Raw genomic sequence first — 23424 nt, 5'->3', positions numbered from 1 at the left:
CAAAACTACATCAAAATAACAGAAACATCATCACAATAAAAACAGATGGTCTAAGAACAGCTTCTGTCAAGCACCCTAAGTTAAACTCAGATTAAACTATTATAGCAATTACGGGCATATGCTTAATATTTAAAATGGAACTGTGATGTCACAAATACATAAGTGGGTGAGCTTCCAGTGTCACACAGAACTGAACTGAGAGAGTGAGAGTGTGCAAGAGAGAGAGAAAGAGCCTCTTTATAAGGCCTCCATAATAGCCAACTATTTATATCACTATAGGAAGGCCAGATAATAACTCAGGTTTTGCTGGTGGTTTAGGGTTTGGGGGCCAGTTTGACATGCAGATTGAGACATACAAACAGCACAGTAGACCTCAGTGAAGATTTGACATCATTTGGACTGAGGAAAGTCTCCCAAAGATGAGATTTCTACAATGTTCTCTTACTCTAGCTTGATAGTACCCTGTTATAGAATCCATCAAACTGGGGTGAGAGAATATTGTAGAAATTTTATCTTGGGAGACTTTCCCCACTCCAAATGATGAAAAATCTTCACTGAGGTATACCGTGCTGTTTGTACGTCTCACTCTGCATATCAAACTGGCCCCCAAATCCTAAACCACTACTAAAACCTTACCTCCAGATACTAACTAGCCCTCCTATAGTGATATAAATAGTTGAATTCTGTGAAGGCCTCCCCAGAGGCTCTCTCTTTCTCTCTCTCTCTCTCTCTCCTCCCCTCTCCCCTCCCCAAACTCAGAAATGGCCGAATTGCAATTTGCTATCTTTATCGTGAATTCTGTTACGGTTGTTTCAGGCATATAGCACAGCTTAACACCAGGAAAAAAGATGTAGATATTTCCAGCATTAAAAACATGGGCTATTGTCCCTCATTTTCATTAATCCCACCCAAACCCCTCTCCAATCCCACCCCTATGAAAAATTTGCATTTGCACAATGCGATACCATTAATATTGCATGTGTTATGGTGTTAATGCATGCGTTATGGCATTACTGCAGGCGTTAACACCATAACACATTTTGATGAATGACACTATAAAATTGCAAACAATATAGTAAGGCAGCAACAACACAAAGAGCAAAAATTCGCGACCCTGTCGAAACTAACTAGTATATACAAAAGGTATCGCCAAAAACGCATATAAATGATCACACCGTCCACTTAAAGAACAGAGAAATTATTTAGGAAAACAGGACTGCATCAGCAAGCCTTTGTCAACGTGCTCAGTGTGAACTTATTGAGCTGATGCAGTCCTGTTTTCCTAAATAATTTCTCTGTTCTTTAAGTGGACGGTGTGATCATTTATATGCGTTTTTGGCGATACCTTTTGTATATACTACTAAACAATATAGTAAGACATAGACAGCCTGCAGAAGCAAGAAAAGTGACTTAAAATAGTGCATTTTTCAATAACACTGAGAAGCAGAACAATATTTGCATGACTGGAGCAGTAAGATACTAGGAGCCAGATTCACTAAGGTTTTGTTCCCATTCTGCCTCTAAGGAAACTGTCCTGATGAATCAGGCACTAAATTGAGAAAAGTCAATTAGAAATGTCAAGATCCTCACTCTGCATGGGTGGGGCAATATAAATAACTCCACCTGTCAGCTGTGTAACTAGAGTGTTACCGTTCAGCATCCTCCTGCATCAGCTGTTCCCTTCGGTGTTGGCAGCCGGTCTTCTCGGTGGCATTCCCCAGCTGCAACGCGGCCAACGCACGCCACATCGAGGCCCCTCCCTCCGCGGCACGTCATCACCTCCCACGGAAGTTCCCATGCTAGCATGGGAACCAGGTCTGTTTAACTCAACTCTTAAGCACAGCATTGCCTTGGCTATAAGCTTGCTTGTGCTGGTGCTGCTTCCTGGGATTGCTTGCTCTGAATTTCATTTTGCCTTGGGTCTTCTCTTGCTTGCTGCCTGCCTCTTGGAACCGGATTGTGCCTTGGATCGTCTCTTGCCTGCTGCTTGCCCCTGAACTCGGATTGTGCCTGTTGTGAGCTTTCTGCTAGGAGTTAGCAATCTGTTGTGATACTGTTGCAAGGAGTTAGCAATCTGATGTGCATTCTGCTAACAGTTAGCAATCTGATGTCATTCTGTTGACAAAGCTTTGTAGTGAAAGCTGGGATGTTAGCAATCTGTCAAAGAGCTCTGTTGATAAAGCTGGTAGTTAGTAATCTGTAGTTATTTAGAATAATTGTGTGTGGATCCTTGGACCAGTGGCAGATGACCACTCCCTCGGGGGAAATCCCGAGAGGGACCACTGGTCAGGCTTAGTGTAGGAGACAGACACACACTAGTTCTATTATTAGACAATATAGTAAACCACCAGAGGTGGCAGTAGTGAGCTGGAAGTGTCCGGCTGGGCTGTAGTCCCTCAAGTACTGGAACAGTGATCCCCAGGTGGCTGAGCTGTAGAGAAACTAAGAAAGTGAGTAGGCAGTATATGCAGAGTTCTGGAACAAGTCCTTGATGATAACACTCACACAATAGTCTCTTGAGGCAGCCCAGGAGTTGATATGCATTAGGCCCTCGAGGAGCGAGTACCTGGTTCCAGGAAGAGTTCTGAGAGATAGATGGAAACTCACTAATGTTGTAAGCAGTGATGACTTCTTAGAAGCAATATATTAAACCACCAAAGGTGGCAGTAGTGAGCTGGAAGTGCCCGGCTGGGCTGTAGTCCCTCAAGTACTGGAACAGCGATCCCCAGGTAGCTGAGCTGTAGAGAAACTAAGAAAGTGAGTAGGCAGTATATGCAGAGTTCTGGAACAAGTCCTTGATGATAACACTCACACAATAGTCTCTTGAGGCAGCCCAGGAGATGGTATTCATTAGGCCCTCGAGGAGCGAGTACCTGGACCCAGGGAAGGCTCTGAGAGATAGGTGGAAACTCACTGTTGTTGTAAGCAGCGATGACTTCTTAGCAAAAGTGGTATTCAGGAGCAAGTCCGGGACGCAGGCCCTCGAGGAGTGAGTACCGGTTCCGGACTGCGATCTGAAAAGAGAAAGAGAAAGCAAGGCCCCCGAGGAGCGGGTACCTCTAATGAAGTCTGAGGAGGCAGAGTAGCTAGAGTTGCGGAGAGCGAATCCCATCTGCAGCGACCAGGAGGAAGCTAGGTAAAGCAATCCCTTGCTAACTTGAATTGTTAGCGAATACTGAGACCTTAAATATCTGGTGCTAGTGACGTCATCTCAGGGGGATGCCCCTGAGGTTCGCGCCAACGCTGGTACATCAGTCGGGCCGTGCGCGCACGCCCTTAGGCATCTGGTCAACATGGTGGCTTGCAGCGTCGAGCCGGTCCGGGAATGCCAGAGGTGAACGGCCTGGAGATGCCGCAGCAGCTTGCCTTCCATCAATCCCTGAAGGGAGTCGCCAACGAGGTAGGTGGGCGGAGCAGAGACGTTGGACAGCGACGGACACAACAAGATCTTCTCTTGTTTGCTGCCTGCCTCTTGGAACTGGATTGTGCCTTGGATCTTTTCTTGCCTGCTGCCTGCCCCTGAACTCGGATTATGCCCTGGATCTTCTCTTACTTGCTGCTTGCTTCTTGGAACCAGATTGTGCCTTGGATCTTCTCTTGTCTGCCACCCGCCTCTTGGACCCAGACTGTGCCTTGGACCTCTGGTTGTTGGTCATCAGCCGCTTGGATCCAGACAGTGCCTTGGTTTCTGCCTCGTTCCCGGTTTGGGCTAAGGTAAGACTGTTGCACTACTGTTGTGTCCACCATCACATCTGTAACAGTTAGCCGAGGCCACGGATCCAGTAGACCTAACAGCCTTACAGGCCATTCCCGGACTGGCCTCACGAGTCCAACAACAAGGAGTGCTGGACCAGGTGACGGAGGTGTTGGAGAGATTGGCTGCCAGTATGGATGCCCTGGCCGTTGCATCTCCAGTGACCGCTGCTTCTGTCGCACCAACAACCACTGTTCTATGTCTTCCAACTCCTCCGCATTTTGATGGAAATTCCCAGCAGTGCAGGGGGTTCATAAATCAATGTCACATGCATTTCTCTCTTCAATCTTCATTATTCTCCTCAGATAAGACCAAAGTCACATTCATCTTATCACTATTAGAAGGGCTGTCCTTGGCATGGGCATCATCCCTCTGGGAACGAGATGATCCCCTATTAAATAATCTGGATCAGTTCCTTAAAGACTTTCATCTAATTTTCAATGAGCCCGGACGATCAGCCTCCGCAGCTTCAGACCTACTTCAGATCTGACAAGGTTCCCGTTCCGTGGGAGAAAGCAAATGTTGCTTACCTGTAACAGGTGTTCTCACAGTTCAGCAGGATGTTAGTCATCACATATGGGTGACATCACAGGATGGAGCCAAATCACAGAAAACTTCTGACAAAGTTTCCAGAACTTTGACTGGCCCCTACTGGGCATACCCCGCATGGCACTAATCCTGCAGTCAGCAGGGGTCCCCCTTCAGTCTTGTTTAAAAGCTACAGGCAGTGCCGAAAAATAAAATAAGAAAATGTAACGAACCCAACACTGCGGGGCGGCGGGCGGGTTTCGTGAGGACTAACATCCTGCTGTCCTGTGAGAACACCTGTTACAGGTAAGCAACATTTGCTTTCTCACAGGACAAGCAGGATGGTAGTCCTCACATATGGGTAAGTACCGAGCTGAGGATGTCCGAGAAATGCACCAAATGTATCCAGATGCATGAGGCACTAGGATTAGGATAAAATTTGGTCGAGGGCATCCTGAACCCTAACGGGCAGGCGGAAGAGTGTTGGTACATAACAACATAAGAGATTGCTATGCTGGGTCAGACCAAGGGTCCATCAAGCCCAGCATCCTATTTCCAACAGAGGCCAAATCAGGCCACAAGAACCTGGCAATTATCCAAAAACTAAGAAGATCCCATGTTACTGATGCAATTTAATAGCAGTGGCTATTCCCTAAAAGTAAACTTGATTAATAGCCGTTAATGGACTTCTCCTCCAAGAACTTATCCAAACCTTTTTTGAATCCAGCTACACTAACTGCACTAACCACATCCTCTGGCAACAAATTCCAGAGCTTTATTGTGCGTTGAGTGAAAAAGAATTTTCTCCAATTAGTCTTAAATGTGCTATTTGCTAACTTCATGGAATGCCCCTTAGTCCTTCTATTATTCGAAAGTGTAAATAACCGAGTCACATCTACTCGTTCAAGACCTCTCATGATCTTAAAGACCTCTAGCATATCCCCCCTTAGCCATCTCTTCTCCAAGCTGAACAGCCCTAACCTCTTCAGCCTTTCCTCACAGGGGAGCTGTTCCATCCCCTTTATCATTTTGGTTGCCCTTCTCTGTACCTTCTCCATCGCAACTATATCTTTTTTGAGATGCTGCGACCAGAATTGTACACAGTATTCAAGGTGTGGTCTCACCATGGAGTGATAAAGAGGCATTATGACATTTTTCGTTCTATTAACCATTCCCATACTAATAATTCCTAACATTCTGTTTGCTTTTTTGACTGCTGCAGCACACTGAGCCGACAATTTTAAAGTATTATCCACTATGATGCCTAGATCTTTTTCCTGGGTGGTAGCTCCTAATATGGAACCTAACTGTGTAATTACAGCAAGGTTTTTTTTCCCTATATGCAACACCTTGCACTTGTCCACATTAAATTTCATCTGCCATTTGAATGCCCAATCTTCCAGTCTTGCAAGGTCCTCCTGTAATGTATCACAGTCTGCTTGTGATTTAACTACTCTGAATAATTTTGTATCATCCGCAAATCTGATAACCTCACTCGTCATATTCCTTTCCAGATCATTTATATATATATTGAAAAGCACAGGTCCAAGTACAGATCCCTGAGGCACTCCACTGTTTACCCTTTTCCACTGAGAAAATTGACCATTTAATCCTACTCTCTGTTTCCTGTCTTTTAACCAGTTTGTTATCCACGAAAGGACATTGCCTCCTATCCCATGACTTTTTAGTTTTCGTAGAAGCCTCTCATGAGGGACTTTGTCAAACGCCTTCTGAAAATCCAAATACACTATATCTACCGGTTCATCTTTATCCACATGTTTATTAACCCCTTCAAAAAAATGAAGCAGATTTGTTAGGCAAGACTTCCCTTGGGTAAATCCGTGTTGACTGTGTTCCATTAAATCATGTCTTTCTATATGCTCTACAATTTTGATCTTGAGAATAGTTTCCACTATTTTTCCCGGCACTGAAGTTAGGCTCACTGGTCTATAGTTACCTGGATCACCCCAGGAGCCTTTTTTAAATATTGGGGTTACATTGGCCACCCTCCAGTCTTCAAGTACAATGGATGATTTTAATGATAGGTTACAAATTTTAACTAATAGATCAGAAATTTCATTTTTTAGTTACTTCAGTACCTTAGGATGCATACCATCCGGTCCAGGTGATTTGCTACTCTTTAGTTTGTCAATCTGGCCTACTACATCTTCCAGGTTCACAGTGATTTTGTTCAGTTCGTCTGACTAATCACCCCTGAAAACCATCTCCAGAACTGGTATCTCCCCAACATTCTCATTAGTAAACATGGAAGCAAAGATTTCATTTAGTCTTTCACTTTGTAAACAGGTTACGAAGGACAGACTGGCCAAAAATGGACACGACAATTTTATAACATGTCCGCTACCGTACACATATGCGCGCTTGATTTGATATCCAATAAAGGAGTGGACTGGTAGAGAACTTCCTAAAACCCCTACTTATCCTGCCTCCCTTTTTTCCCTATCTGCCCCAACCCCTAAAATCCCGCAACCTTTTTGTTTTACAACTTACCTTCTCTCTGGAGCAGCAGCATGTTGTGCGCGCCAGTTGGCTGCTGACGTGATCTTCAGCGAGACAGTGCCTAATGGCATTATCCTGGCTTGGCCTTGTCCCACCCACGGGCCACCCCTTTTTGCTGAACCCATTCTTCTTCGCATATGGGCAGTTAGTTGCGTGGCCAAGGAGTTGGAAAATCCTTGAAGCCTTGCGTGTATCTGCCCATTTCGGCATGCACTAGGTTTTTAAAATCTGGCCTTTAATCTCTTGCAGGATCTTTATCCTTTTGAACTCTATGCTATCCCAGACATAAAGCATCATCCTCCCACCAAGTTGCTCCTCCCTATCATTGAGATATAATTTGTACCCTGATATAGCACTATCACATTGGTTATCCTCCTTCCACCATTTCTCTGAGTGCCAAATAATTCTATCTCATCATTCACTGCTATACATGCTAACTTTCCCATCTTACTCCTTAGACTTCTGCCATTGGCATACAGATATTTCAAAGTGTGTTTTTTGTTTGTATTAACAATCTGCTTTTCAGTTGACAGGGATAATTTGGAATCTTTTAGCTCAGATGACTCTTAAAGGCACATGGCTATTTTTGCTTTTATTGGAACCTCTCTGTTGGGATACCCTAACTCTTCTGTTTCATTAGTATCCTTCGAAGATACCTCCCTTTGGACCATCCACTGCTGAGCAACTGTTGGCTATTCCATTTATTTTAATTTAAAAGCTGCTGAATCTACTTTTAAAGGTTAGCACTTGCAGCCTTGTTCCACCATGGTTAAGGTGGAGCCTGTCCCTTCGGAAAATATTCTAGGGATGTGCAGCAGGGACGGAGTCGTCCGATTCGGTATTCGTATTCGTCGGGACCCAAATACGTTACATCCGTTTTCGGGGGACCCCGATTCGTCCATTAGTTACATATGGTATTCTTTCCTGTTAAAGTTGAAAAAACCCCATCCCAACCCTTTAAATTTAATTGACTACAACCCCCCACCCTCCTGACCCCCCCCCCCCCCCCAAGACTTGCCAAACGTCCCTGGTGGTCCAGCGGGGGTCCTAGAGCGATCTCCTGCACTCGAGCCATCAGCTGCCAGTATTCAAAATGGCGCCAATAGCCTTTGCCCTTACTATGTCACAGGGGTTACTGGTGCCATTGGTCAGCCCCTGTCACATGGTAGGAGCAATGGACTCCGCAGAGAAATAGCAGTCACCGATAGTGATTCAATGAATACCCCAGTTGCCGAAGCTGGCAAAACCGGCAGAGCTTGGGATTATAATATTGTTGACTCACCATGAAGCACATAGAAAGATTAGCGGTAATGTACTTACTGTGATATGGAAGCATGGTGATGAGAGATACCATTTTACCTGTGCCTTCTGAAGAAAGTTTGTATTTCTGAGGTCCAGGATGGGCAGTGAGTAACTACTTTCTGTTGAAAGAAAGAATAGTGTAATTAAAACTCCCCAACATCCCCCCCCCCCCTCTGCACTTTGTAGCATCTGGGGGGAGTGTACCGGGAACTTTGGTACAAGGTGGGGTGGCCGCTCTGATATCCGGCCAGTTGGGAGACCAGGAGGTGTCCAACTGTAGGGGCTGATGTAATCTGGATATCATGTAACCTCCCACGTGAGCATGAGCGGTAAAGTCTTACCCGCATTTCTGTGTGCTGTACAAGGAGACACCGAGACCTGTCATCAGGCTTTGAGGTGGACTTGTACTTGAGGCAGTATTTGTTGGATCTCGTGTTTAGCAGATCAGCGAATGCACCTGGAACTTTGGTTCTGAAGCAGGAACCAGAAGCCAGAGCATTAATCAGTACAGAGCCTCATTGCTGAAAAAGGGAGGAAGCCCTGATGCAATCCCAAAGAAATGATAGAGCGGTTCTCTTGGTATTGTGGCTGACATAGCTGGCATAGCGATATGTGACACTAATACGGTTCTTGGAAGGTACATGACCTAGAACTTTTCGAACCATGTGGCCTGAATTAGAGAACACATCTCAATGGGAATGCTGCAGAAGCAGGTATTTACCATCCGACGTGGATCACCGAAGGACGAGCCAGTGAAGATTGCTGGCTCCGTGGATTTCAGGAGTCATCGAGGGAGTAGACGCCTGTCTCAACTCTGATGCCTGGTATGGTGGCGCAGGTATAGAGGAGACAGGCTGAGCGTGGCTGGCGCTAATGGTAGTATTTTGTGAAGGGCCACAATCCCCCACCGATGTCGGTGGGGAATGCCTCGGGAACAGGGGAGCTGATTAACAGCTCGTGAACCTGGCCCTCATCGCAGCAGCTCGATGTCTCGTGACGCCAGTGCAGAATTCTTCGGAACTCGTTCCGGTGTTTCTGGAGCACCAAGGTCTACCAATACTGTGCGGAACAGTGTCGATGGCAGTGGTGATGTTGCTCGCCCCGAGCATTGTCCAGCATCAAGAAGGATAGCACCAATGTGCTGGATGGCGTCGGTGGCAGACGGTCACCGTGTCGGTGACAATGCATGCCACAGTGCTCGGTCAGGCCTTTCCCCAGCACTGAGATGGATGCCCTTGCTGTCTTGGATGGAGACTGATGACGGACTGCCAGCATGCCTGCACTGCTCCTGGCACTATGTAGTGTCGTAGGCTAATATGGGGCTTTAATAAAAACCCAAAGAATGGAGCACTGTGTTCAGGCGAGGTCATTATGTGGCGTGCTATGTCGGTATTGACGGTGTTGATAGTGGCTGAAGCGGCCTCGAGGGTATCGTCAAAAATATATATGAAAAAATGTTGATGACACGGCCAGAGCAATGATGACAGTGACACTGACGGTATCTGCGTAGGTATCTATGGGAATGATGTGGCATCGAATAATCGAAAAAAACATCGTTGGCATCGGAAAAAATGATACCGGCATCAACGGAGTCGATGACCGCATCGATAGGAACGAAGACACCGATGGAAATGATGTGGGCATCGAGGGCATTGATGTATGGAGGCGGGTGCCAACAGCATCGGTGGCATGGCCATGGGCATCGACGGTATCGATTGGATTGACTCGGGCACCAATGGCATCCATGGCATGGATGCCACCAACATGAACATTGATGGCACTGACATGGGCACCGATATAATCGATTTTGGCATGGATGCCATCGATGGAATTGACATTGGCATCGATGGAATCAACATTGGCACTGATGCCACCCATGGAATTGGCATTGGCATCAATGCCCATGGATGGAATCGACCTGGGCATCAATTCCCATTGATGGAATCGACCTAGGCATCGATGTCCATCGATGGAATCGACCTGGGCATCGATGGCCATCAATGGAATCGACCCGGCATCGATGGCCATCAATGGAATCGACCTTGGCATCGATGGCCATTGATGGGATCGACCCTGACATTGATGGACATCGATGGAATGGACCTGGGCATCGATAGAAATGTCCTGGGCATCGATGGTATCAATAAAATAAATGATGGCATCAATGGAAATGACCCTGGCATCGATGGAAGTGCCCTGGGCGATGGTGGCATCGACCCGGGCATGCATGACACCGACGAGACAAGGTGTATGTCGATGGCATCCATCCAGGCAATGATGGCACCGATGAAATCCAAGGAAAAATCAGTGCCATGGATGAAAAACATGGATGGCACTGATAGAAACGATGCAGGGACCAATGGCATCAGTGTACCACGGGGGGAGGGGTACCGATGGCATCTAAGAATCCAGGATGGTCTGAAGGGGGTACTGACGGTATCAATTGGGGCATCGAGTGTGCGAGGGTACCGAGGAAATCGAAGGACCTGAATTGACAGGGGCCCTAGCAGCAACGGAAACCGTGGAAGTCCCTGTCCCACTAGCGCTAATAACCAGGCAGAGTGTCACAGAGAGACACTCGCAGGCTATGTGTGGCTAACTGAAAACATAGGGAGAGGGAAGGCCCCAGTCAGTTGGCAGGCCAGGAAGGTGACAGGAACTGACCGAAAAAACAGGGCATAGTACTCACCGAGCGTTGAATAAACATACGCGAAGGGAGACCCGTGCAGGGAAAAGTGTTTGTGAAGTAAAAGTTTAAGTGTTTCCGTGCAGAAAAAGTGTTAGAATTTCTCACAGAGCTTCTAACAGCTATGCGTACTGCAGAGTGGGAAAAAGAAGACTGAGGGACACACCTGTGGCTCACAGGGATAATTGCAGGCTGAGCATGCTCAGTGCACTCATTGTACCAGTGTCAGTCAAAGCTTTGTAGAAACTTTGACAGAAAGGTTTTCCGAACAGGGCTCCATCCTGTGATGTCACCCATATGTGATGACTAAACCTGGCTATTCAACCTAGCTTTTCCAGAAACAGCATTTTAACCTGGCTATTCAACCTAGCTTTTCCAGAAACAGCATTTTAGTTAACACATTCTCTCCTCTTTTCGCTACATATCTCTGTTCTTTCCTCACCTCAAGATAGGCTTGTTTTTATTTCTGCTTTCATATTTTACTTTTCTTTTTTCTCTAATTCATTTCCCTTGAAGAGCCCTCCTATTACCCTTTGGTATTATTCTGCCTTTCTCCTCCCTTTTTTCTCCTATCTTTTTCACTTCATATCTTCTGCTTCAACCTAATAGTATCTAAGACCAATTTAATGGAATCAATTGCTTATTGTGACTGTATTGTTTCATAATTCAATTTGTTGTTCCAGGTTCTTTCAAGGTTAATGTTCAAGGTTCAATGTATAGCCTACAGGCAAGTTTTACGTTCTTTGTAAACCAGTTTGATTTGTATCTAATGCAGGAAGATCGGTATATAAAAACCAAAAATAAATAAATAAATAAATGACTACCATCCTGCTTGTCCTGTGAGAACACAAACAAACAGTAACCTGGTTATATATTTCCAACTTAATTTTTCCTTCTTTATTTTATTCAGAAAATTTTTTGGGAAGTAAAACTGACTGTTTAAAGAAGAAATTCCAATAATGGCTACTTAACTTGCCACTGTACTCCAATACAGGCCTTGGTGTATAGCGGCAAGTTAGCAAGTTCTTTAAACAGACATAGTTATTTAGAAGATATTGCTCTCATTGGCTCTGAGTACAGTGGCAAACAAAGCAGTGATATATTGGAATTCTGTCCTTCAATAGTTATAGTTATAGATATTGAGAAGATATAGTTTTCATTCTAAAATATACATTTTACTATAAACACACAAAATATAAAATAAAAAAATCAGGAGTTAATAAAATAAAGTTGGACCTAAAAGAAGAGTCAGTTTTAGTAATATAAACTGTACTCAGATCCGGTCCCACAAAAATATTTACTTCCAAAAATTTTTCTGAATAAAATATATAAGGAAGAATTAAGTTTGAAATATATAACCAGGTTACTGTTGATTTGTGATGCATTTTTAGTGTACAGAAGAATTTTTGCACTGGATGTATTCGACTGCATGGTAGCACAGTAAAAATGCTGTACAATATTTTTGCATCAAAGGAACTACATAGCACAGATTAGGGTAAGCAAATGTTGCTTACCTGATGTAACAGGTGTTCTCACAGGACAGCAGGATGTTAGTCCTCACAAATGGGTGACATCGAGGATGGAGCCCACCACGGAAAACTTCTGTCAAAGTTTAAACAGAACTTTGACTGGCCCCTACTGGGCATGCCCAGCAAGGCACTGACCCTGCAGCCAGCAGGGGTCTCCCTTCAGTCTGATGTTCAAAGCTACAGGCAGTGCCTAGAAAGTAAAAACAAAACAAACCCAACATCGCGGGGTGGCGGGCGGGTTTCGTGAGGACTAACATCCTGCTGTCCTGTGAGAACACCTGTTACATCAGGTAAGCAACATTTGCTTTCTCACAGGACAAGCAGGATGGTTGTCCTCACAAATGGGTGAGTACCGAGCTGAGGATGTCCTGACTTGCACCAAATGCACCCAACGATGTGCAACAGGCACTACAACTGGGGTGGAATTTGGTAAAGGGCATCCGCACCCTACCGGGAAGGTGGAAGGGTGTTGGTACATCACGTTGGAAAAAGGTTACGCAAGACAGATTGGCCGAAGATGGAGTCCTGTCTTCCAGCTTTGTCCAAACAATAGTGGGCTGCAAAGGTATGGAGAGAACTCCAGGTTGCAGCCCTGCAGATGTCAGGAAGCGGCACCGATCGAAGGTGTGCCACTGACGTAGCCATGGCCCTCACAGAGTGTGCTTTGACACGGTCTTGAAAAGGAATGCCCGCTTGCTCATAGCAGAAAGCAATGGAGTCCGCCAACCAGGAGGAAAGAGCCTGCTTACCCACAGGTTGTCCTAACTTGTTAGGATGGAAAGAGACAAATAATTGAGTGCTCTTCCTGTGAGCAACTGTACGGTCTAGATAAAAAGCTAGAGCTCGTTTACAGTCTAGGGTATGCAGAGTTTGTTCCCCGGAGTTGGAGTGGGGCCTGGGAAAAAAGATAGGTAGTATTATGGATTGATTGATATGAAACTCAGAAACTACCTTAGGTAAAAATTTAGGGTGAGTGCGGAGTACCGCCCGGTCCTGCAGGAGTTTAGTGTAAGGCGGATAGGTAACTAGGGCCTGTAATTCACTAACCCTGCGAGCTGAAGTGATAGCCAAAAGGAATAACACTTTCCATGTGAGATACTTTAACTCACAGGAGTGCAGAGGTTCGAAAGGAGGTTTCATTAGACGACCAAGAACCAGATTAAGGTCCCAGGATGGGGCCGGAGGCCGTAAGGGTGGCTTCAGATGGAGCAAGCCTTTAAGAAAACGTGTTACTAGGGGTTGTACTGAAATAGGGACACCCTGTACACCTTTATGGAAGGCGGCTACCGCACTGACATGCATCCTAATGGAAGAGGTTTTAAGACCTGATTCAGAGAGATGCCATAAATAGTCCAAGAATTTGGAAATTGGACAGGAAAGGGGATCAAGGGACTGAGAAGTGCACCATGATGTGTACCTTTTCCATTTGTATGAGTAAGACTTTCTTGTGGAAGGCTTTCGTGAAGCTATCAGGACTCGAGAAACGGAATCTGAAAGGTTGAAAGGCTGAAGGACTAACCTTTCAACATCCATGCCGTCAGGGACAAGGCTTGGAGGTTGGGATGGAGGAGGTATCCGTCGTTTTGAGTGAGCAGATGCGGGTCCTTTCCCAGAGGAATGTGCCTGCGGATGGAGAGATCCTGGAGTATTGGAAACCATACTTGGCGTGGCCAGTAAGGTGCTATCAGGATCATGGTTCCTCCGTCCTGGCGTAGCTTCACGAGAGTCTTTGACACAAGAGGAAGTGGGGGGAATGCGTAGAGCAGACCGGTTGTCCACTTGAGGGAGAATGCATCCCTCGGCCGAGAGTTCTGGCTCCGAATGAGAGAGCAGTAATCGTCCACTTTGTGGTTCTGAGGGGACGCAAAGAGGTCTATGCGGGGAGAACCCCACTTGTGAAACAGAGAGGTCGCTATCAGAGGATCGAGTGACCACTCGTGCGGTCGGAAGACACGGCTCAGCCGGTCTGCCAATACATTGTCTACTCCCGGCAGGTAAGTGGCCCTGAGGTACATGGAGTGGGAGAGGGCTTCCGCCCAGATCTGCGCAGCTTCCTGACACAGAAGGAAGGAGCCTGTGCCTCCCTGCTTGTTTATGTACCACATGGCCACTTGGTTGTCCGTCTGGATTAAGATTATCTGATGAAAGAGATGATCTTTGAAAGTGCGGAGCGCATAGCGGATTGCTCGAAGTTCCAGGAAATTGATCTGGTGTTCGGCTTCCTCGTTGGACCATAACCCTTGGGTTTGAAAGTTGTCCACATGGGCTCCCCAACCGATGTGAGAAGCGTCGGTGGTTAGGATTACTTGCGGATCCGGTGGAAGAAAGGGTAAGCCTTGAAGGAGGTTGACCTGAGTCGTCCACCAGGTTAAGGATAGGCGCAGCGCTTGTGTGACTGTGACTATGGAGGACAGAGGCTGAAAAGCTTGAATCCATTGGTGTCGTAGAGTCCATTGTGTTACTCTCATGGCTAGTCGGGTCATGGGAGTGACTTGAACCGAGGATGCCATGTGTCCTAGGAGAATGAGGAACTGGCGAGCCGTGGCCGTGTCTTGAGACTGGAGCTGGTGAGCTAGGGACATGAGAGTTTGGACCCGTTGAAGCGGAAGGTAGGCCTTTGCCTGTAAGGTGTCCAAGTCTGCCCCAATGAAAGATAAGGTTTGAGATGGGACGAAGCAAGATTTCTCGTAATTGACAAGAACCCTAAGGAAAGGAGTGTGTTGATTGTCAATTGTAGGGAGGACCGGGCAATCTGAGGGGTGGAGGCCCTGATTAGCCAATCGTCCAGATAGGGGTATACGTGGACACCTTCCTTCCTGAGGAATGCTGCTACAACTACGAGGCATTTGGTGAAGACTCGTGGAGCAGATGCCAGACCGAAAGGCAGTACTCGGTATTGATAATGGTCGCGGCCTACTAGAAACCGCAGATATTTGCGATGGGATTGTGTTATCGCAATATGGGTATAAGCTTCCTTGAGGTCGAGGGAGCATAGCCAATCCCCTTTTTGCAGCAGAGGGAGTAACGTGCCCAGGGTTACCATCTTGAACTTTTCTTTTTGAAGGTACTTGTTGAGGGCCCGAAGGTCCAAAATTGGACGTAGCCCTCCTGACTTCTTTGGAATTAGGAAGTACCTGGAGTAAAATCCCTTGCCTCGTTGAGAGGGAGGGACAGGTTCTATAGCATTTGATTGCAAAAGGAGGGATACTTCCTGTTGTAATTGAGTGAAGTGGCTGGATAGACTCCACGCTTGAAGAGGCGGGGAGTCTGTCGGAAGAGTTATGAAATTGAGGTGGTAACCCTGTGCGATAATTGCCAGCACCCACTGATCTGAGGTAATCCGTATCCAATGCTGTAAAAAGTGGCACAGACGACCCCCCACAGGGATGTGGGGGAGTGGGATATGGCATGTGCTCCGTGTCGGGAAGTCAAAGGCCTGCCGCAGGCCCGGGAGGTGGGGCTACAGCAGGTCTTTGTTTCCGAGGTTGGCGTAGCTGAGGTCTGGTGGAGGATCGAGCCGGACGAGGCCTAGTCGACGGAGGGTAATAACGACGTGGCCGAAAGAATGACTTTTTAGAGTCCTTCTTAGGTGGTGGTTTGGAGGATACCTCAGATGGAACAGACGAAAGTTGTTTCAACGTCTCGTGGTGATCCTTCAATTCCGCCACAATCTGTTGAATCTGTTCTCCGAACAGATTGTCCCCCAAGCAGGGTAAATCGGCTAGACGATCCTGGACCTCTGGGCGAAGGTTGGATGATTTTAACCAAGCCCAACGTCTGGCTGAGATGGCAGTAGCTGAGACTTTCGTGGAAGCATCGAAGATATCGTAGGCCGTTCTGATCTCGTGCTTCCCAGCTTCAAATCCTTTGTGAAGGAGGGCTTGAAGCTGTGGCTGGTATTGGTCCGGTAATGTGTCAGCGTAGTCCTGCATCTGTTTAAGGATAGCTCTGTTGTATTGAGTCATATAAAGTTGGTATGAAGCTATGCGAGATATCAACATAGCCCCATGATACACTTTCCTTCCCACACTATCAAGGAATTTGTTGTCCTTGATAGGGGGAGTGGAAGAGTGTGGTTTTAGGCACTTGGCCTTCTTTTGCGCAGACTCAACTACAACAGAGCGATGATCCAGTTGAGACTTCTGAAATCCTGGTGCTGACTGAACGAGGTATGTTGAGTCAGCTTTTTTATTAACTGGCGACACAGATGAAGGTGATTCCCAGTTTTTCTTTAAAAGATCCAGAAATACCTGGTGAATGGGGATGGAAGCGATAATTTTTGGGGCATCCAGAAATTGGAGCAGCTCCATCATTTGGTGCCTGTCATCGGTCTCAGATTGCAGCTGAAAAGGCACAATTTCTGACATCTCCTTTACAAAATTTATAAAGGAGAGATCTTCAGGAGGAGATCGTTTTCTACTCTCTGTAGGAGATGGTGGGGATGGTAAATCTGTATCTGAAGATGTATCATCACCCCAGGTATCATAAGGATCATGTAGGGCTTGCAGTCCTGAAGGACCTGGTAGAGGATCCAAAGGCATCGATGGAATCGGTGCTGCAAGCGGAACTGTGAACGGCATCGAGGGCTTCGGGGCTACCGATGGAATCGGTGCCGATCTTGGAATCGATGGAGCCGAAGGATAAATCGGTGGAAAGGTATGTGAAGGCACCGATGGAACGACACCGGACGGGGGAATCCGGAACGGTGTTTCTCCTGTCGATGAATGTCCTTCCGGAGATGATGGTGTAGTCGGTGCTACTGGAATCACCGATGGAAGGGCTCGCATGAGTGCCTCCATACGATTTAGTATCGGTGCCAACGCTTCCACTAGAGGCTCGGTGGTCGGTTCCCTCCTCGGTGGCAGAGTCGGTGCTGAGGTCGGTGCCTGAGGCGGTGCCGGAATCGGTGCCGGAGGCGGTGCCGGTGGAGGCTGGAATCTTCGCATCGCATTCTCGATGGCCTCCTGGACCAGCCGGTCCAGTTCTGCCCGGAGACCAGGGGTAACCATACCCGGCTCGACGGGAGAGGGAGGCTGAGGCAGGGCCGGAAGTACCACCGTAACCGGTGGGATCACGGCCCCCGCACCCCGGGAGGGTGAGGGTTTCCTCGGTGCCTGCGAACGAGACGTGGACGGTGCCAGGTCTGACCGAGGCTTTTTCGTCGGTGGCTCGGCCTGTTCAGAGGTCGATGGTTGTGGATCCTCGACGGGCCGAGACTTGTGCCGTCGATGGCGATGCTTATCCTTCCGATCTCCTCGCCCATCCGGGGAGGGGACAGGAGTCGACGGCCGAGAAGTCATCGGTGGAGGACGGTCACCGGAGGGTTGACGATGGTGGTGCAACTTCGACGGTGCCGGTTCCGATGACGTCGATGCTATCGATGGCGTTGGGGTGGGTGCATGGAAGAGGAGCCCCATCTTCTCCATCCTGGCTTTACGACCCTTAGGTGTCATTAGGGCACATTTAGTGCAAGTCAGGACATCATGCTCAGTTCCCAAACATAGAACACAGACCCGATGGGGATCTGTGATTGACATAGTCCGGGTGCAATCCGGACAACGACGGAACCCCGTCGCCATGGCCTAGGGCCAAATTTAGCCGCGGGATTGGTAAGTGCCAACAGGCCTCTAGGGCCAAAATCGACGGCAGTCGATGAAAATCGGCAAAAAACTTACCGGCTTTCGCGGAGGTGACAAAAATTTGTCGAAGGGAGACCCCTGAGGGGCAAATTTTCTTCGGAAAGAAAAAACCGAATTCCTGTCAGGAACGTGGTAAGAGAGCTCCTTTCACCGCGTGGCAGCTGCTGCGCGGAAAAAAGAAGACTGAAGGGAGACCCCTGCTGGCTGCAGGGTCAGTGCCTTGCTGGGCATGCCCAGTAGGGGCCAGTCAAAGTTCTGTTTAAACTTTGACAGAAGTTTTCCGTGGTGGGCTCCATCCTCGATGTCACCCATTTGTGAGGACAACCATCCTGCTTGTCCTGTGAGAAAATATATTTCAAACTGACTTAGCAATAATATTTGTAATTGATAAATATTATTACAGACCATGAGTACTTTTCTTAACCTACTGTACAGTATAAGATATTAGTCTCTTCTGATGTAGCTTTATAATTAACATTTCATGCGATTTTATTCAAGACTTACTTTATTTTGTTTTGCAATGGTATCTATCAAAAACTGGCTTCTGACATTATCAACATTTGGAACTAAAATAGATGAGTATTCTGGAATAGAATCGGTTGGATAAACATATTCCTGAACTCTGTTACTCCAGTGTTCCCAGTTACCTAAGAAAATTACACAATGGCAAGAAAACAATGTCAGCTTTTCCAAAAAGTTGTTTTCTTTAAATAAAATAAATATTGCAATTTGCTTTATAAGGATTCTGCTTATCCTAAAACACAGACTGGACTTTGGGACAGATTTGCAAAGACAGCAATTTTCAAAGGGATTTCTGCAGGTAACAAGAATTTTACCCACATAAAATGGCAGTCTGAAAACTGGTCATGCACTGTAATTGGGTAAAAGAAAGCACAGAGTTCCACAACCTCCACACTTTTACCTGCATTGTAGTGCAGGCTTTCTTAGGGTGGCATTAGGTCCAGGAGAAATCTACATGCATTGTTTGGGATTTTCAAACAATATGGGGTAGATTTTAAAAGGTTGCACGCGAATGTCCATGTGTGCGCACTACCCGGCGCGCGCACATAGATGCCCGATTTTATAACATACGTGCGCAGGTGCGCGCATGTTATAAAATTGGGGGTCAGCGCGTGCAAGGGGGTGCACAATTGTGTAACTTGCATGCGCTGATGCCCGTGGCCTTCCCCCATTCCCTCCCAATCCCTGACCCTAACCCCCTCCCCTTCCCCTAACCCTCCCACCCTCTAGCCCTATCCTAAACCCCCCCAACCTTTATTTTACCTGTTGTGTGCGCTAGCAGCCTGCTGGCCCGCGATCCTCCGACACAGCGGCAAATGGCCACTGTGCCGGAGGCTTCTGGCCCCTCGGATGTCCCCGCCCCTTTTTCAAAGCCCCGGGACATATGCGCGTCCCCAGGCCTTTCTAAAATAGGCCCAGCGTGCGTAACCCCACCTACTTGCACAGGCTTTTTAAAATCTACCCCTATGTATTTTATTGGTTAGAAAAAGGATCCACAGAAAAAAGAGGTCCAAATCTCTGCAGAGTACTCTTCCTTGGGGCAAGTTTCAATGTAATAGTACACAAATACTTTTCCTTTGAAGCTGGTACAAAGACCATGGGTAAACATTACCCTTATTTACTTATCCAGGGACTTTGCTGCAGTGCAGGCAATTTGAAAAGTTCCCTTTTAGAAGGTTTGTCATAAACAGAGAATGAATGACAAGCCTCCATAAATCACGTGGATTGTTTGTACTGCACTGTATGTGTGGTAAACTACTTGCAAGGATTTAAAAATCAAATCCCTACAAGTACTTTCTTGTTCTTTTTAAACCCTGCCCTTAGACCCACCCCTCCATTGGAGGAAACTGCCCATCTTCTCTCCTCCTCCAAACTCACTATTTGTTCCTTTGACCCATTCCCACTCAGCAGCTCTGCTGTTTCCCCTGCAGTCACCCCTTCAATTTCTCACATCCTCAAGCCATCACTTTCCACTGCAACTATACTTCTGGCCTTCAAACATTCTTTAGTATGATGGTCATGCAACTTCTCAAACACCCTCACTGGATCCTGACTGCCCTGCTAACTATCATTCCAACTTCACCCTTTTTCTTCCAATCTACTTAAATGTGCTGTTCACCTCCACTGACTTGGCCTTCTTTCATCTCAAGCCATTCCTGATCAATTCCAATCTGTTTTTAGACCTCTACATTCCACAGAAACAGCCCTTGCCAAAGATTCCAGTGACTTGTTTATGACTTAATTCAAAGCCCTTAATTTAATCCTTATCAATCTTGAACTATCTGCCCGCTTTTGATACTACTCCATGATACTCTGTGTTCACTTGCGACCCAATTTTAAATGGCCCGTACGCGTAAAAAACAGGGTTTCCGCGCGCATAACCCCTGTTTCACACACAAGAGCTGGGCCTCGGCAAAGGGGCGGTCCGGGGGGCGGAGCTGCAGGCGGCCGGTATAGCAGCCATGGCATTTACCAGGGTGCCGGCACACGCAACTTGCTACTGCTCCTTTGGAGGAGCAAAAGGTACATTTTAAAAAATAGGGGTAGCTAGGATAGGGATAGGGGGGCGGGTAGGAGAGGGGTAAGGGAAGGAAGGTTAGGGTAGGGAAGTTCCCTCCCAGTCCGCTCCTTAATTGGAGCAGTCTGGGAGGGAACTAGGGAAGGCTGATGATGCATTGCTGTGCGATTTTTGCTTAACTGTGCCCCTCCTTGCGCATGCTGCCCCCGATTTTATAACATGCTCGCACCGGTGCACGCATGTTATAAAATCACGCGTCCATGTGTGAGCACGCATATGTTTTTTTAAATCTACCCCTTGGATTTTAGGACTCTGTCCTGTTCCCTTCTTACCTCTCCCATTACACTTTTAGGGGTAGATTTTCAGAGCCCTGCTCGCCTAAATCCGCCCAAAACCGGGCGGATTTAGGCGAGCAGGGCCCTGCGCGCCGGGAAGCCTATTTTACATAGGCCTCCCGGCGCGCGCAGAGCCCCGGGACTCGCGTAAGTCCCGGGGTTCTCGGAGGGGGGCGTGTCGGGGGCGTGTCGGGGGGCGGGCCCGGTCGTCGCGGCGTTCCGGGGGCGTGTCGGCAGCGTTTTGGGGGCGGGTACGGGGCGTGGCTACGGCCCGGGGGCGTGGCCGCGCCCTCCGTACCCGCCCCCAGGTTGCGGCCCGGCGCGCAGCAGGCCCGCTGGCGCGCGGGGATTTACGTCTCCCTCCGGGAGGCGTAAATCCCCCGAAAAAGGTAAGGGGGGGGGTGTAGACAGGGCCGGGCGGGTGGGTTAGGTAGGGGAAGGGAGGGGAAGGTGAGGGGAGGGCAAAGGAAAGTTCCCTCCAAGGCCGCTCCGATTTCGGAGCGGCCTTGGAGGGAACGGGGGGAGGTAGCGCGGCTCGGCGCGCGCAGGCTATACAAAATCGATAGCCTTGCGCGCGCCGATCCAGGATTTTAGTGGATACGCGCGGCTCCGCGCGTATCTACTAAAATCCAGCGTACTTTTGTTTGCGCCTGGAGCGCAAACAAAAGTAGGCTGTTCGCGCTCGTCTGAAAATCTACCCCTTAGTGTGTCCTCTGGTGAATCCTACTCTACTGTTCTGCAGTTATCAGCTGCTGTGTCTCAGGATATTGCCCTGGTCTATTTTCCTATCTCTCTATATTATTTCCCTTGGTGCTCATATTTTGTTCCATGATTTTCTGTACCATCTTTATCCTAATGATTCCCAGATTTATGTCTCCATACCAAAAATTTCATCAGGAATCCAGTCCCAAATTTCAGCCTGTTTCTCTGACATTGCTGCTTGGATGTCCCACCACCACCACATTAAACTAAACATGGCCAAGGTAGAACCTCCTTATCTTTTCTTCCAAACACATTTCCCCTCTTCTTCCTTTCTCTATTTCAGAGGATAAAATTGTACTCCTCCTAATTGACTCATCCCATACCCTTGGGGTCATCTTTGACACCTCTCTCTCCTTCTCTACACATAAGAAGATGTGCCATACTGGGCCAGACCAAGGATCCATCAAGCCCAGCATCCTTTCTCCAACAGTGGCCAATCCAAGTCACAAGTACCTGGCAAGTACTCAAACCTTAAATATATCCAAAACTGCTAAAATGTGTCATTTCTTCCTCTATAGCATAACCGAAATCTGTTCCTTCCTTCTGAACACACTACCAGAACCCTTATCTGCTCTTTCATTACTTCCCACAGACTATTGCAACATGCTCCTCATAGGTCTTCCATTGAACAATTTCTCTCAATTACAATCTATCCAAAATGTTAGCTGGGCAACTTATCTTTTCCAAAAGTCACTTCACCAATATCGTCCTGCTTCTCAAGTCACCACATTGGCTCTCTATCCATTTCTACATACAGTAGAAATTCCTCTTACTCACCTAGAAGAACTTTCATTCTGAAGCTCCTCACTAGCACTCTTCTCTTATTTCTTCCTAGTCCCTTCCTCATGAGCTTCACTCATCAGGGAAGTTACTCCTATCTGTACACTTCTCCTCTACCACTGGCTCCTGAATCCATGCTTTCCATCTGGCTGCACCTTATGCTTGGAATATCTTCTTGAGTCGTGCTCCCTTCTCTTGGCTTATTCAAATCCAGTCTAAAATCCCACTTTTTTGAGCCTTTGAAATCTTAACCCCTGATTATCCCGCTTCCACACCATTTTCTTAATAAATGATATTCTTAAAGTCTCTTTTGCCCTGTATGTTTGTCTTCATTAGACTGGAAGCTCTGCTGAGAGGGACTGTCTGTTATGTGTTTTTGTATAGCGTTGCATAAGTTGAACAGTACAATAGAAGTGATAAGTGGTAGCAGCAACCAAGGATAACAAAGCCAACTTAAACCAAGGCTGGCGATACTACTGAAAATTGTCCCTTACATTTCTTTCTTATAGAGGGTACTATAGAGGAGAAGTGTCTTAGAGACACATAAGAAGGCATATTTGGTTCAACAAGAAATTCTGCAGCATTTTAGTTTTAAAAAAATTATATTTCTTTGTTATAGAGAGTTGTACAGACTTTTTTCATACCGTTCTCAGTGACGACAAACTCAAACATTGTTTGATTGCTTTCTGGAGCAATTATTGGTAAATCCAATTTGCTTTCAGCATGACCTTGAAGGAAGGCTTCTAATTTGTTTCTGCTTTCCAGTTCCAGTGGGGCACCTAAACTCCACATCAGTCCAAAAATAAACAGTCTCTCAAGATGACTTGCAGTGATGAAACCAGTTTCCTTTGTGGGTATTAGGCCATCCAAAAGATTAATAGACTGAGAGAATAAAGATATAAAATGTTGGAAACAGATAAAATATTAAACATAGCAAAAGCCCCATTATCCAGCATGCATGGAGAACAGCCCATGTGGTTAATATGCCTGTTATCTGAGAGGCCCCTACTTCCTGCTCTAGGAAGCAGACTGCAAGGAACAGAAGAGAAG

At 47.0% G+C, this 23424-nt stretch overlaps 1 protein-coding gene across 1 annotated transcript in view; it reads right to left on the bottom strand.

The window, feature by feature from the left end:
- The window catches only part of DNAH8 (dynein axonemal heavy chain 8), a 1926251-nt gene that overhangs the window by 677412 nt on the left and 1225415 nt on the right, over positions 1–23424 (bottom strand). The window contains 2 exon segments of the mRNA XM_029592920.1: positions 18463–18605; positions 23019–23256. Coding sequence (XP_029448780.1) covers positions 18463–18605; positions 23019–23256 — 381 coding nt within the window.

This window comes from Rhinatrema bivittatum, chromosome 3 (genome assembly GCF_901001135.1).
Source record: "Rhinatrema bivittatum chromosome 3, aRhiBiv1.1, whole genome shotgun sequence".
Lineage (NCBI taxonomy): Eukaryota > Metazoa > Chordata > Amphibia > Gymnophiona > Rhinatrematidae > Rhinatrema > Rhinatrema bivittatum.
Note: the sequence above shows the minus strand (reverse complement) of the source record. Positions and strands in the feature narration are given on the sequence as shown.